The sequence below is a fragment of the Plasmodium vinckei genome, assembly GCF_900681995.1.
Source record: "Plasmodium vinckei vinckei genome assembly, chromosome: PVVCY_12".
Taxonomy (NCBI): Eukaryota; Apicomplexa; class Aconoidasida; order Haemosporida; family Plasmodiidae; genus Plasmodium; species Plasmodium vinckei.
The window spans coordinates 267,646-282,880 of NC_051304.1; the positions used below are offsets into that span (position 1 = coordinate 267,646).

The window sequence follows — 15,235 nt, forward strand, 5'->3', positions numbered from 1 at the left end:
TATATGTATAAGCGCAATATTTCACGTTTATGATGTAAATATAGAATATATATGTGCATATACGGATATATATTTCTTATGTGTCATTTTCACCCTTTTGCTTTTCTTTTTTCTTATTTTATTAATATATAAAAAACTCTATATAATATGCAATAAAATGTAACTGTCTACTTTCTTTTTTTCAAGCATACATGTATATTATGAATTCAAATTATCATGACGAGCCTAGCAATGTTTCGATCAAAAAAAAAGAAAAAAGAAAAGAAAAAGGGGAGCGCGAAATTGAAGGAAAAAAGATGAAGAGAATGCATAAAAATATATATGCATATTAAGAGATCACATTGTTTTAAAATTCGGATGCTTCGTTATGCATATAGGATGATTGTTTTACTTCTTAAGCTTCAACGTCTCCCTCTTCTTCTTCAAATTCTCCTTCTTCTTCAGCAGTTGCATCTTGATATTGTTGATACTCGGAAACAAGATCGTTCATGTTTGATTCTGCTTCTGTAAATTCCATTTCGTCCATACCTTCTCCAGTATACCAGTGTAAAAAGGCTTTTCTTCTAAACATAGCTGTAAATTGATCGGACACTCTCTTGAACATTTCTTGGATAGCTGTGGAATTTCCGACGAATGTAACTGCCATTTTGAGTCCCTTTGGTGGAATATCACAAACACTTGATCTATTTTGAAAAAAAAGAAAAAAATGTATGTCATTGAAGGAAGCAAAGCAAAATTATTATGAACTCACGATGTAAAATAAATCAAAGTAATATGTAAAGAACAAAATTCATTGGCATCTCCCATAATTGGGTAAGAGAATCGTATATGAAAATTTTCATAAGTGTCTTACTTAGTATTGTGTGGAATCCATTCAACAAAGTAAGAAGAGTTTTTATTTTGAACATTTAACATTTGTTCATCTACTTCTTTAGTTGACATTCTACCTCTAAACATAGCACATGCAGTTAAATATCTTCCGTGTCTTGGATCACTAGCACACATCATATTTTTAGCATCAAACATTTGTTGAGTTAATTCAGGTACAGTTAAAGCTCTATATTGTTGGCTTCCTCGACTTGTTAATGGAGCAAAACCAATCATAAAGAAATGTAAACGAGGGAATGGAATTAAATTAACAGCTAGTTTTCTTAAATCGGAGTTAAGTTGACCTGGAAATCTTAAGGAGCATGTAACACCTGACATAGCGGCTGAAACTAAATGGTTCAAATCACCATATGTTGGGGTTGTTAATTTAAGAGTTCTAAAACATATATCATATAAAGCTTCATTATCTATGACTTGGACTTCATCAGCATTTTCTACTAATTGGTGAACTGATAATGTTGCATTGTATGGCTCAACGACAGTATCAGAAACTTTTGGTGATGGGAAAACAGAAAATGTTTCCATAATACGATCTGGATATTCTTCTCTTATTTTACTAATAAGTAAAGTTCCCATACCACTACCAGTACCACCACCTAATGAGTGAGTTATTTGAAATCCTTGAAGACAATCGCATCCTTCTGCTTCTTTTCTAACGACATCTAATACAGCATCTATTAATTCTGCACCTTCGGTATAGTGTCCTTTAGCCCAATTATTTCCTGCTCCAGTTTGACCAAAAACAAAGTTATCGGGTCTAAATAATTGACCAAATGGACCTGCACGAACACTATCCATAGTACCAGGTTCTAAGTCCATTAATATGGCTCTAGGTACGTACCTACCTCCAGTTGCTTCATTATAAAAAACATCAACTCTTTCTAATTGTAAATCACTATCTCCTCTGTAGGTACCGCTCTAAAGAAAACAAAAATTATGTATATTAATGTTGTGTGATAAGTGATAAAAAGGGTATAAATGCAAATACCATGAATTATATTAGTATGCAAAAAGTGGCATACACATGCAAAGTAAATAATATGCAGTATCATTTTCAAAATTGCAATCTATGAATTTATAACACGTGCCACGATAGTTCAAATAAATATTCAATGAAAAAACATTTAAATACACGGCATATATATTAATATGAAAGCACAATGCCCAATATGGCTCTTTTTCTTGGGTAGGGATAAAACACATTCTTTTTATAAAGCCCAATATTAAATTTAGTACATATTCAAATCACACACATTTGCATGCATAATAATGCTCACAAAAATATATCTATGTAAGCATATGCACACATATATATTCACATATGGTAACATATTAAAGAGTTCATATCCTCATGTATGCATACACATTTATATATATATAAAGCCCATAGGCTTGTACATAAATGCATGCATAAGTATATACGTATGTATTTGTAAAGGTCTATATATATATACTACATCTATTGATATTAGCTCTCTCTATATATACATAAATTATAAAAGTATTCATGCTGCTCATGCACACAGAAAACTTATATTTCATTCATAAGTCCTTACTGGATCTATTCCATGCTCATCAGAAATAACTTCCCAAAATTTTGCACCAATTTGATTACCACATTGGCCTGCTTGAACATGTACTATTTCTCTCATTTTTATTTATTATATTAATTTCAAAGGATAATATGATTATCTTTACTGTATGTAATATTACTTCAAGAAAGTATAAATATACAATTTTGTATTATCAATATCACATAAGAATTAAGTCACTTTTCTTAACTTAAAAAAAAGTATGAAATAAAATGTCAGAAAAGAAAAGGTGAATTAGATATAAGAAAAATATAATAGTTAAATAAAAATAATAATAGGAAATGAGAGAGTAAAAAAAAAGGAAAATAAAAATATAAAAATGTATAGAGATTATATATATGATATATATAAATAAATATGATAAGCTAAAATAAAATCATTAATTCACGCATTTATGTTTTTTTTCCTATAAGTGTGTAAAAAATAAATTAGTGCGTGAGTAAAAAAATTTTGTATTAATACTACGCATATTACATTTGTCGTACATTATTTATTTATTTATTAGTGTATAGCAAAAAATATATATAGCTTAAAGTTTGTTAATGCGCACGTAATAATACTTCCCTAAGCATATGGAGACTTACAAAAAGTACCTTGTAAATAAGAAATGCAAATATATATATAAATTATTTCCGTTAGTGCTATATGAAAGTATTATTATATAATTTATGTACTTTATTTTGTATTATTTATTTTATTTTATTTTTTTTCTGAGAATTTTTTCCGTGTGTGCGAAATGAACAATTAACTTTTTTTAATATTTAATACTCATAATGGTTTAAAAAAAACATATATTAAAAATCCTATTGCGCTCATTTAATACTATCGTGGAAATGTATATGAATTATTACCGCATGTAAAAGTGTACACAAGCCTATGAAGGGTATAAAATAAGTACAATACTTATTTTAAATATTTAAGCTTGTATTCGTAGAAATTTATCGCGTGAAAATCACTTGTGTGCATAAGCTAAGTGCATATTTATACATTTTTTTAATATATATTAAATTCTGCTATGTAGCAATTTTATATTTTTCAATGGTTTTCCTAAGTAGACAAAGTGTGAATTTTAAACTTTCAATGTAAATGCGCGTGCACAATTCTATACATATTATAATAGCACATAAAAAAATATTAATTATTTTTATTGCATATTTGTATATAAGCATTTGCGTGGACATAAAGAATTAAAGTTAGCAAAAGAAATACATATTCCTATATTTCCAGTATATGTATACCCACATTTATGTTTCTATGAAATATAATACTATTTTTATTATTTTTTTTGCGTGTCGTAAAATGGGAATAACATATAGTGTGTGATAAGCAAATTGAAAATAAAAAACGTCTTTCATTCTTTTGATATATTAAGAAAAAATATTATAGAGATATAATTGTTTGAATATCTAGTTAAACTCTTATTTTTTTTATAGTGACATTTCTAAAAATGCTTTTTATCAATTATTTCACTATAAAGAATATATATAATATAATAATTTTACCTTTTTTCACGAAAGCAAAAAGTATCATAGAAATAATTATTATTATAATAGCACGCATTATAGAAGTTTATAAAACTTTGGGGTATAAATATTTATTTTATATGTATATTCTATGTATACATATTCATAGCCTTAAAATATTACAGAGTGTATAGTATGTTGTATAAATTTCTAAATTGTTTTTTTACAATAAAACGACAAAAAAAGCTGAGTGCCACCATTTTCCTGCATAACGGGGGCGAAAATGAAATATTACTTTCCATGCTTATGCAATATGCTGGTAAAAGTAGATACAATTTTTCAATATTATATTCTCAAATTAATATTATATCTGAGTTAAAAAAATTCAAAAGAATTAATTAAAAAAAAATAAAACAAACGCATATATGCATGTTCATTTATACATTTAAAAATTAAACGCATAATATAGCAAATTAATTAAGCACGTGAATTAAAATATGCACAACATTGTTCAAAGGGTAATTAAAAAAAATTATATTAATAAATTAATGTAATTCATAAGTGGAATATGCCAAATATTAAATTATAAGTTGCAATAAAACGAAAAATTGAAAGAGGATTAATTTAAATAAAAAAAACTTTCATAATATTTTATATATATTAACATAAAATTATAAAATATATATATGCAAACATGCATATATCTCCTATCTTAAATTATACTTTAAAACTAATAATATTGTTTACTTATACAATAGCATTGTAGACATCTCCATTTGTATATTCTCAAAGAGTTATATATTTACATAAGTGTTGATTGAAAAAACCAAGGTATGTTCAATTTCGTTCTTTCATTTTTATATAGTCACTTAGGTCCCTATGCACCCTTACTTTCTCTTTTGCTTTTTAATAAACTTTTTGTTATTTTTGTCAGCTTCTCGTTTAAAAAAAAAGTCTCTCTTTTTGTTAAAGGAATTATTATTTTTGTTATTTTGCATAGAGTTGGATTGGTTAGGATTATATTTTCCTTGCTGCATATTTGTTTGTCCTTTTGAATTATTTGTATTATTTAACTTATTTTGCAAACTGGTAGTAATATGCTCTAATCTTTTTTCTAAGTATGTTTTACAAGTTATACCAATTGAAGGCTCAGTAAAATTGCCGAGGGCGTCAACTCTAGAGCACAATGAAAGTTTTGCTGCTAAGGATCTACTTATACGTCCTTTAGCTTTTGCTGAAGATTGTCCTACTAATGTTGCATGATAAATTAATCCATATTTTGGTGTTTTTGATTTAGTTTTTAATGCTCTAAATAAAGCCTTTTCCGAACCTAAAATTTGTAAAGTTGAACTTGGATGTTTAGCTAAAGATATTAAAGAACCTGCTCTTGCAATTAATTTTGCTCCTATTAAATCCCCAACTAAATAAGTTAAATTAGGAGCTATTGAATGCATTCGAAATTTAAGATATGTAGCTAACGATTCTCTATAATCTGTTAATTCTAATAATCTATCTGCTAATTCATTGATGCAATTTAGATCATCTTCTTCTATTTCTGTACCCATAGATATTTCAGCTAGTTGTTTTATTTCTTTTTGGATTTCTTCAGTAGTTTCTTCTAATAAGTTTACATTTTTAGCATTATTTCGAAATCCTATTATTTTAACGCATTTTGCATATATTTTATTATCACTTACAACTTTACCTAATTCAGGAAAATGCCAACCATACCATTCTTTTAAACGCATTGAAAAAACATTTATCTCTTTATCTAAATCTTCTAATAATCCTACAGCTTGAATTATCATCAAATCAACTTTATCAGCACTAAATTTTAATTTAAATCGATTTAACGAATGTGATAAACTTAATTTTAATAATTTTGAATCTTCCTCTTGTACACCTACTAAAAAGCTATACAAATGCGTTTTTATACCTCTTATTATTTCTTGTGTTGAATTTGTATATGTTACATTTATATCATATTTTTTTTTTATCAATCCTCCTAATGTTTTATCACAAATAGCTAATGTCTCATCTAATTTTGGCTTAACAATATTTTTTTTTATAAACTTTTTTAAAACCTTTCCTAATTTGGATTCAGTTAATTTATTAATATCATCAAAAGCAGTTTGAAACTTTTTAAATTTTTTAAAGCTGTATAAAGATACATTTTTTTTTCCTTCTTCTGCAGTTTCAAAATATTTTGCAATATCGCTTGCATCTGATTCTATTAATTTGCTATTCTCAACTTTAAACAAACCATATCCAGCTGCTGTTTCTACTAATATCAACATCTTTGTATATATTCATATAATATTTCAAATTTTTTTTTTTTATGAACACCTTAAAAAAGTTAAGTATATATTTTTCATGAAAACACAAAAATATATTAAAGTTTGCAGATTTTTCTTTTCCACAAACACTGCTTCCTTTATATTTATTTCTTTTACTATTCCCTTGGTATTTTTATTGCTATATTTATTTTTTTTATAAATAAATTTTTAACTTTCAAATTTTCATGTTTTAAACAAATTAAATATTATAAACATTTTATTATATAAACATATATATGTTAAAGGCATACATGCTATTGATTTTTAAACCGTGGTTTTCACTAAAATATGTATTTTAAAAGTTAAAATTTTACAAATACTATATGCTATTTTTTATTTATGGTTCTACATTTTTTAAAGATAATAATATCTTTATAATCAAAAAAAATATCGAAATATGCTGTAAAATTTTCATAAATATTGGGACATTATTTTTTTTCCAATATGCAAAGTAAAATTGGCGACCGGCAATTTAATTATATTAAAAAATATATATTATTTTAAAACCATATACCTGTATATATAATTTATATATAGCTGGAATATGTATTTTTTATTGTATTAAATTTAAGGTGTATAAGAAACAAAAAAATTACATTTTTTACTTTATCTTTAAATAAATTAATTGTATTAAATATCGTAAAACAACGGTATTATTTTATATAGAATTTCAAAAAAACAGTAAAATATATAATTGCTCGACCATTTCTTAATATACTCAAAATATCAACGTAAACATATTCCTATCAATGCAACCCTTTTAAATATGCATGTTTAACATCTTATTATACCTCCTTTCTTGGTTTTATATATTTTTAAAAAATTCTCATAAAAACTTAATAAAATGGCTAAAAATAAATATTAGGTACAATAATTGATAAAATCATTTATCTTTGATATAATAAATAATAATGATAATATATTTAGATTTTTTCATATTTTGAACTTGGAATATAATGGCAAAAGTTGCTATACTGGCAAAATTATTCACTTTTTATTTGTTTGGGGTCATAAATAAATTGCCAATTACTATTGCTCTATACAATATATAAATAGTATAATCAAAATTTTAGGGTACCGGTTAAAGAACAAAAGCACAATAAAAAAAATGTATAAATAAATAAAATATTGTTGGTGGCCGTTTGTTATTATTAATTATAAAAAATAATTAAAAATTATAATTGTTTTTCAAAAATAACAATAATATAATTTTGTTTACCAATAAATATGTTATTTATTTTTTTTTAAATGCGATTTTCTAAAGTTTTAGAAAAAATATTAGATTTTTGATTTGTTCTTTATAGTATAAATTTGTTTTTTTAAAATATTAAAATTTTTTATGGCGATTTGACATAGACGAGTTTCTTAACATTTTTAATCCTTGCGTTTTGATATATATATACGTAACAATGAGTTGCATCATGTTATAAACTACCTCTTTATATAATTACATATAAAGAATATGTATATTATATACAACTGTAAACATAGTCACAAGGCAACTAGCGATAGCAAATAATATTATTGCTCCATAACTTAAGTTAATAGCATTATCAAAATTTTTTATATTTTTTGCTTTTTGTTTTTGTGTTTTAATAATGTTTAATAACAAATTTAATGGCGAAAAACGGAGAAAACAATATATAAATCAATGAGGGTAATAAAGCATAGAATTCTCACGGTATTAAAAATTATCAATATCACATTGATTCTATTGAGTACCCAAATACCATTAGTAAGACAAACAATGCATATTAAAATTTTGAAATAATTTTCATTTTTTATTAGCAAAAATCTTATGTTTTTGCTTGTGGTGCATAGCTGGATAAAGACATATATCATATATTTATCCACAATATATCCGCTACGTGTATATACATATTCATTGCATATATATACTTCTTATATGTTTCATTTGCAGAATAATGATAGAATATATAATTTTCAAAAAATAACAGAGCCAACATCTTTCAAATATCCAACCAGGATACTATGTTGCGCATCAGTTGGGAAAAAAGTTAAAAAATTTTGTAAAAGAATATTTAATGGTCTCGTAAAAGATTATGGCCAATCTCAATATCATGATCAAACTAAATATTATTGCAAATCTCAATATGATGGTGAATCTCAATATGGCACCGAATCTCAGCATGCTCAAGCAAGTAAACTTAATCACAGATCACAATATTTTGGCCGACCTCGGCCTGATGACGAACTTATTGATAACAAAAGTCATTCTAATGTAAATTGGGATGGTACACCTAAAAATAAACTAAACTATAATAATACGGAAAATGGTATCGATCTAAAATTGATAGATTCAAAAGAAATTAGGAAAGCTTTAATTCCATTTAGAATTACTGATGAAGAAATTGAAAAATCGAAAGAAAATAATATAATGGATATGTTTTATGCCGAGAAAATTTATATAACCCCAAAAGTAGCGAGTTTGGTATTTTATAATTTCCATATGAAGATACATAATGATATACTTATTCTTTGGGAAAGAGGGAAACAAATAATGAATAAAATAGCAGTAGAATATAATATGACATATGGCCGCTACACAACGTGCTTATTTGAGGTTAAACGTGCTATCTTAAGTGAGTCTATGCGTATGAAGTATATATCTTTAAGTATGTATCAGGATTATGCTATAACTTATAAAAAGCAATTAGATTCAACATTTCATCTTTTCTTAAGAGAACACTATTTGAAAATGCGTCACCGTTTTTTGAAGCTCAATAGAGCGCTTTATAATGCTACCATCAAAACGATTGGCATCACCAATAATGAGAAACTAATGATAATACAGGATGGTGAAAAAGAACTTTTTTTTTTTACCTAATATTTAATATATTTGTTATCTAGCTATATTATTTTCTGCATTTATTTATGTCACTATTTTTTTTGTTATTCCATTCTTACTGTTTTTTTAATATGTCTTTAATTAAGAACCTCATGGAAATTTTAAATATTACTCGTAAATATAGTCGTGTTATATTATATATGCACGAATTTATAATTATACAAAAACTTTCAATGCTTAGTTAGTTTATAAAATAAATTGTATATATTTTCCGAGCACTCATAAATATAGCAATCTATAAAATTTATTATAGCAAAAAAAGCTCACCATAATTATGCGTTAATTAACTTTATTTATGATCGATAGACATAGAAAAATGGAATAATTATTTTTGGATAAATAGTAATTCCGCCTTTACCGCAGTTTAAGCGTATTTTATTTCTGGGCATTTTCGTATTTTAAAATTATTAATATACATTTATGTTTTATTGTCATTTTATTTATTTGTTTTTTAAATACAAAAATAAACATAACGTAGGGTACTCTTTTATATTATATCATAGTAAAAGCTAAAAATATAAATATATGTTTACGTTTATGCATATTTTTACATAAATCAATAAGTAATATATATTAGTGAGTATAGTATGCCTTATGGTATGCCCATGAATATTTGACGAAAAATTTTTATTTTTTGTTGTAAAAGAAAAAAGCGAAAAGAACAAAAAATAGAGCATAATATATCTGTTATATCAAATTATAACGCAAGGATACGATAAAACAACAAAATTTTTTTTTTAAAAATATTGCCAATTTATAAATGTATTTCACACACGTGTTTGATAAAAAAAATAAGAAATTAACCATCAATTTTAATCCTCTTTTTATTAACCACTTATGTGTTGAGATATATTTTTTTCAATATCAGCTGCTGGTTTTGTAGCATCCAAATTAATTAATAAATTTTTATTTTTATAATAATTTATTAATGGTGTCGTTTCATTTTTAAAAACACCTAATCGTTTTTTTAAAACTGCTTCATTGTCATCATCTCTTTGAGTTAGTGGCTCATTAGTTATATCGTCTCTAAATGGGGTTTTTGGAGGGTTTAGAGTTTTATGATATATTCTACCAGAGGGCTTATGTATCAATCTACCACATATTCTTTCTACTAATACTTCATCAGGTACATTAAAATAGAAAACACCATTTAACTTTAGTTTATTTTTATCTAATAATTTATTTAAATCTTCAGCTTGTTGTACATTTCGTGGATATCCATCTAAAATAAAACCTTTTTTGCATTGAGGTGATTTTAATTTATCATCAACTAATGATAGCACAAGTTCATTATCAACTAATTTACCTTCATTTATAATACTTCTAATTTTATTTCCTAATTCATTTTTTTTTTCTGCTGCTTCTCTTAGTAAATCACCGGTAGATAAATGACAATAGCAATGTGAGTTCTTCAAATTTAATGATTGTGTTCCCTTTAAAATAAAATGAAATAAAGTATGTTAAGAATGCATAGTATTAGATATCTTTCATGAAATAAACAAATGCGTAGATTCATATATATTATGATTTATATACATATCTATATGAAATATAAATATGTTTCTCTTGTTAATTTCATTAGCATTTTACATACTACTCACGAATATACTATAATTTTATGCAGAAAAATGTATGTTAACGTTTTTTACGTATCGTATTCGCCATTATTATTTATCTATAATTTATATATACTATTCACGTGGAAAATGATCATTTATTTATTATATACCTTTCCAGATCCAGGAGCACCTATAAATACGTATCGTCCATCAGGCTTACTTAAACAGGCATACCTTCGTTTAAGTTCATTCAACAGATCAAGTGTGGATAACTTATCTAGACTTTCATTCATTATTAACGAAATTAAAAATGTGATAAAAAATAAAAAGCATTTGAATATTAGCCAAATTTTTAAAAATATTAAATTAAAAAATAGATGTTTAATTGGAATTAAACTGATTTCTTGTAACTTTATAAAAATATAAAAAATATATTTTAAAGGAATATATAACTAGCGACGCCAAACAAAATCCCTTTTTAAATGGACCTTTTCATAACTTATTTTGATGGTTTTTTATTTTATAATAAAATTGAAATTTTATAAACATAAGTTAAACGATTATTGCTGAATATTAATTTTGGATAAAAAGCAAAAAATATATTTTTTATAAACGTATGCACAAATTTACATATTCTTTTCAGTTCATATAAAGTCACCAGGCTATCAAAAAAAAATATATAATTATGTATATACGTAATAAAATAATAAGAAGTATAAGAATAAAATCGACGTTAAAATGCTACAAAAATTAAAAATACATCAAAATTTTTAAGAAAAAAAAATATGTAAAAATACAAAAAAATAAAATGGGAATTTAGTACAATTGAAATATGGTTAAATGAAATATTCACAGTTTTAACTAATAGTGAAAAATAAATGTCCTTTTTCCCTTTAATTAAACTGCATAAATATATATAATTTTTATTAGCACCATAACCTTATATGGTGTATGCAAAAGATAGATATTTTCATGGCCATATAATAAATGCATATTCTTCTTTAATTTATAGAGATGTAATTAAAAGCCCAAAAAAGGCATGTATACTTGTATATATGTATAACACTTCAAAAGTTTAAACTAAAATAATATTTACCCAATATTTATAACACCATTACATATATTACTAATTTAATAAACAGAATCTATTTTTTATGTTAAAACGGCATATCTACTTTTATCCATAAAAGTAAACAATATATATAATATAAAATGAATTAATTTGAAAAATAAGTTATCGCATATTAATTTGCACGCATAATTTCATACATTTTTGTGGGCATACTCAGCCAGACACTTATAAAAACTTCATATTTGAAAAAATGGTATTGTATATCATTGGATTAGGGTTAGGGGATGAAAAGGATATTAGTGTTAAGGGAAAAGAATTAATAGATCAATCAGATGTAGTATACCTAGAATCCTATACATCCATTTTATTTATATCAAAAGATAAATTAGAAGAATATTATAAAAAAAAAATACATGAAGTTGATCGTAATTTTGCTGAAGAAAATTGCGAACAAATTTTAGATGAAGCAATTAATAAAAAAGTCTCTTTTTTAGTTGTTGGAGATCCATTATGTGCAACAACACACCATGATATTATTCTACGAGCAAAGAAAAAAAACATAGATGTACAAGTAATACATAATGCATCTATCATGTCAGCAATTGGTGAAAGCGGTATGCAGCTTTATAATTTTGGCCAAACTATATCCATACCATATTTTGAAGGAGATTATAAGCCAACTAGCTATTATAATAAAATAAAAATTAATTTAGATAATAATTTTCATACTTTATGTCTATTAGATATTAAAGTAAAAGAAAGAACAATCGAAAATATAATGAAAAATAAAAATATATATGAACCACCTAAGTTTATGACTGTTAACGAAGCAATTGAACAACTCATATATTGTGAAAGTGTTCATAATCAAAATGTTATTACAAAAAACACATTAGCTATTGCAATTGTTAGAATAGGATCAAAGGATCAACAAATTATATCTGGAAATATATTCACGTTAAAAACACAAAAATATAATGATCCTTTACACTCTTTAATAATATGCGCCCCTAATTTACATGACATAGAAAAAGAATATTTTGATATGTATTCAGTTAATGAAACTCCCATTTGATTTGCTTATTCATCTGACTGGTGTCAGTTATATGGAAATAAATCTTTTTTCAAACTTTTTCTTCTATTTGAATAATCCCTTTTTTATGTCTTAAATTTTTAATTCAAACCAAATTCAGAAAACAAAAAGAATTCACATATTTGTTGTTATTATTTTTTAAAATTATTTTCAAGCATTACAAAATGTATGCATATGCTCTTTTATATTAATTCATTCTATACATATTTTGAAACACCCCCTTTATGTATGTTTCATCCATATTCATATGATAAATGTTTATCTTTGCACACAACAACTAACTAAATAAAAAATTGTTAAATTTGGAATTATTGTGTATTTACACATGCTTAAATTTATAATATTAAACAAAATAAAATACGCCAATATAATATGCCAATATATTTTTCCTATTATTTATATACTATTCGACTTTTGCTTAAAAGTATGGAATTTAATGTTATGCTAACTACATGATCAAGTATGTTATATTTATGAGCATCCCTATAAATATAACAGCCATTCTATAATATAAGTTTTGTAGGAATTAAAAAAAATAAAATAATGGTAAAATGATTAATCTTCGTAGTACTTTATTTCTTGTGGCAAATATATTTTTTCTTTTTTTATATTCCTTTAGCTGTCTTTATATTGAAGACACTATTAAAATTAAAATTAATAATATAAGAACAGGAGATTTTATAAAGATATGTTGTGATGATTTTTGTTCCTTTTTAGATTATGATGTAAACAAAAAAACATATTTATTTATAAAAAAAAATAACATTATTTTATATAAATGTAAACACATTTTAAAAGTATATAATTCAAGAAATTATATTTTTTATTTCATAAATTATATTTTTTTAAAAAATGAAAATAGTATAATCGAATTTGGCGACTCCTTTGAAAATGAAAAAGGAAATTTCACTTTTTGGAAACCAACTTTTGAATTTATGAATATAAAAAATAAATATGTTTATATTCCTAATGGCTATTATGAAATAAAAAAGGTTAGCAGCAATTGTATAAAGTCAAACGAATGGAATGAAAAACATAAAAGCATAACCTCGTTTATGCAAATAATTAAAGATTTTATTTTGGAAATTAAAAAAGGAAACTTCATAATTTTTGATAACATATATAAACAGAATGAACAGCTTACTAGTTCTATTCTATCAAATTGCAATAAAGAAAAAACAACGACTTATAATCCCACTACCTTCCCAATGATGACAGCAGGGAAGACAAAAAATATATATATGACAATCTATGAAATATATTATTTATTAATAGATGCAATTTTTTATAAGCCTTCCATATTAATAATTTCTTATATTTTACCCCTTTGGAATTCAATTTTTAAAAAATATAATACAAGTCTAAATGTATATCTATATAATAACGATAGCAACCATTGTGGCTATTGGGGGCAAGTAGAAAAGGATAAATGTAATAAATTTCTAAAAATAAATTTTAATAATATTTCAAAAAATGGAACAATAATAATATTACTTATCGCATTAATAATATTTATATTGAAAAGAAAAACATGGAAAACAAAAACTCAACAAAATAGCAAAACACAAAACTCAAGAGTTAATCAAAATATACTTGCTGAAATACATGTTGAATATAAGAATAAAGTACAAACAAACTTTGGATCGAAAATAAAAGATATTACTGATGAAGACTTAATAAATTTAATAGCTCATAACAAGGCAGAAACAATAATTGTATGTCAACCGTAGAAAAAATGTCCCCATTCCACCTAACCAGTCTAACATTTTTAATCTTAAACATATGTTTTATTTTTAAAATGTGCCAATAATTCTATTTTTAAACAACTATGATTTCCCCATAATAATGGTCTTTTATTTTTATTTTCCGAGAATTGTAAAAGTTTTCAAGAATAAATATATGAACGGGTATTTATGGATATTACATTTTTTTATAAAAGTTTAAAAAGTGTTGTGTTCAAAATTAATTTTTTCAATTTAAAACAAACACTTTATATTTATTTCGATGATTTTTTTTTTCATTTTTTTTTTGTAGAACTGATAATCCAGTGCTTTACCGAATATGTATATAATTTTTATACGTTTCATATATAAAGAAAATTGAAAAGGTATATATATATTTTTGTCATTCATTTCCTTTGTATTTATTATTATAATTATATTTTTTTGGTGTTGTTTTTCCTAAAATGCTCGTTTATGTATTAATATATGCAAAGGCTACAAATATAATCAAATAGGGAACCATATTGAGGGTAAATAATATAGATATATGGAAAGTGACCCTTATATTTATTTATTTGTTTTAATAATAAAGATAATATAAAATTAAAATAATAAATTGATGGTTAGGCTATAATGCAGAAC

The 15,235-nt window shown here is 24.5% G+C and overlaps 6 protein-coding genes across 6 annotated transcripts; 3 read left to right on the top strand and 3 right to left on the bottom strand.

Annotated features, from left to right (window-relative positions):
- Positions 1 to 394: 394 nt before the first annotated feature.
- PVVCY_1200770 (tubulin beta chain, putative) lies at positions 395 to 2,540 on the bottom strand (the record flags this gene model as incomplete). The annotated part of the gene is made up of 3 exons (XM_008625089.1): positions 395 to 683; positions 854 to 1,806; positions 2,445 to 2,540. The coding sequence occupies 3 exons, from the start codon at positions 2,538 to 2,540 to the stop codon at positions 395 to 397; spliced, it is 1,338 nt and encodes a 445-aa protein (XP_008623311.1).
- Positions 2,541 to 4,830: 2,290 nt separating this feature from the next.
- Positions 4,831 to 6,240, bottom strand: PVVCY_1200780 (nucleolar protein 5, putative; the record flags this gene model as incomplete). Its single annotated transcript, XM_008625090.1, has 1 exon — positions 4,831 to 6,240. One exon carries the CDS (start codon positions 6,238 to 6,240, stop codon positions 4,831 to 4,833), a length of 1,410 nt encoding a protein of 469 aa, XP_008623312.1.
- A 1,690-nt stretch (positions 6,241 to 7,930) lies between these two features.
- Positions 7,931 to 9,127, top strand: PVVCY_1200790 (Plasmodium exported protein, unknown function; the record flags this gene model as incomplete). Its single annotated transcript, XM_037634616.1, has 2 exons — positions 7,931 to 7,936; positions 8,201 to 9,127. The coding sequence occupies 2 exons, from the start codon at positions 7,931 to 7,933 to the stop codon at positions 9,125 to 9,127; spliced, it is 933 nt and encodes a 310-aa protein (XP_037490695.1).
- Positions 9,128 to 9,975: 848 nt separating this feature from the next.
- Positions 9,976 to 11,000, bottom strand: PVVCY_1200800 (adenylate kinase, putative; the record flags this gene model as incomplete). Its single annotated transcript, XM_008625092.1, has 2 exons — positions 9,976 to 10,581; positions 10,878 to 11,000. 2 exons carry the CDS (start codon positions 10,998 to 11,000, stop codon positions 9,976 to 9,978), a joined length of 729 nt encoding a protein of 242 aa, XP_008623314.1.
- A 1,029-nt stretch (positions 11,001 to 12,029) lies between these two features.
- PVVCY_1200810 (diphthine methyl ester synthase, putative) lies at positions 12,030 to 12,854 on the top strand (the record flags this gene model as incomplete). Its single annotated transcript, XM_008625093.1, has 1 exon — positions 12,030 to 12,854. One exon carries the CDS (start codon positions 12,030 to 12,032, stop codon positions 12,852 to 12,854), a length of 825 nt encoding a protein of 274 aa, XP_008623315.1.
- Positions 12,855 to 13,423: 569 nt separating this feature from the next.
- On the top strand, positions 13,424 to 14,602 carry PVVCY_1200820 (conserved Plasmodium protein, unknown function; the record flags this gene model as incomplete). Its single annotated transcript, XM_008625094.1, has 1 exon — positions 13,424 to 14,602. One exon carries the CDS (start codon positions 13,424 to 13,426, stop codon positions 14,600 to 14,602), a length of 1,179 nt encoding a protein of 392 aa, XP_008623316.1.
- Between the last annotated feature and the right edge of the window lie 633 nt (positions 14,603 to 15,235).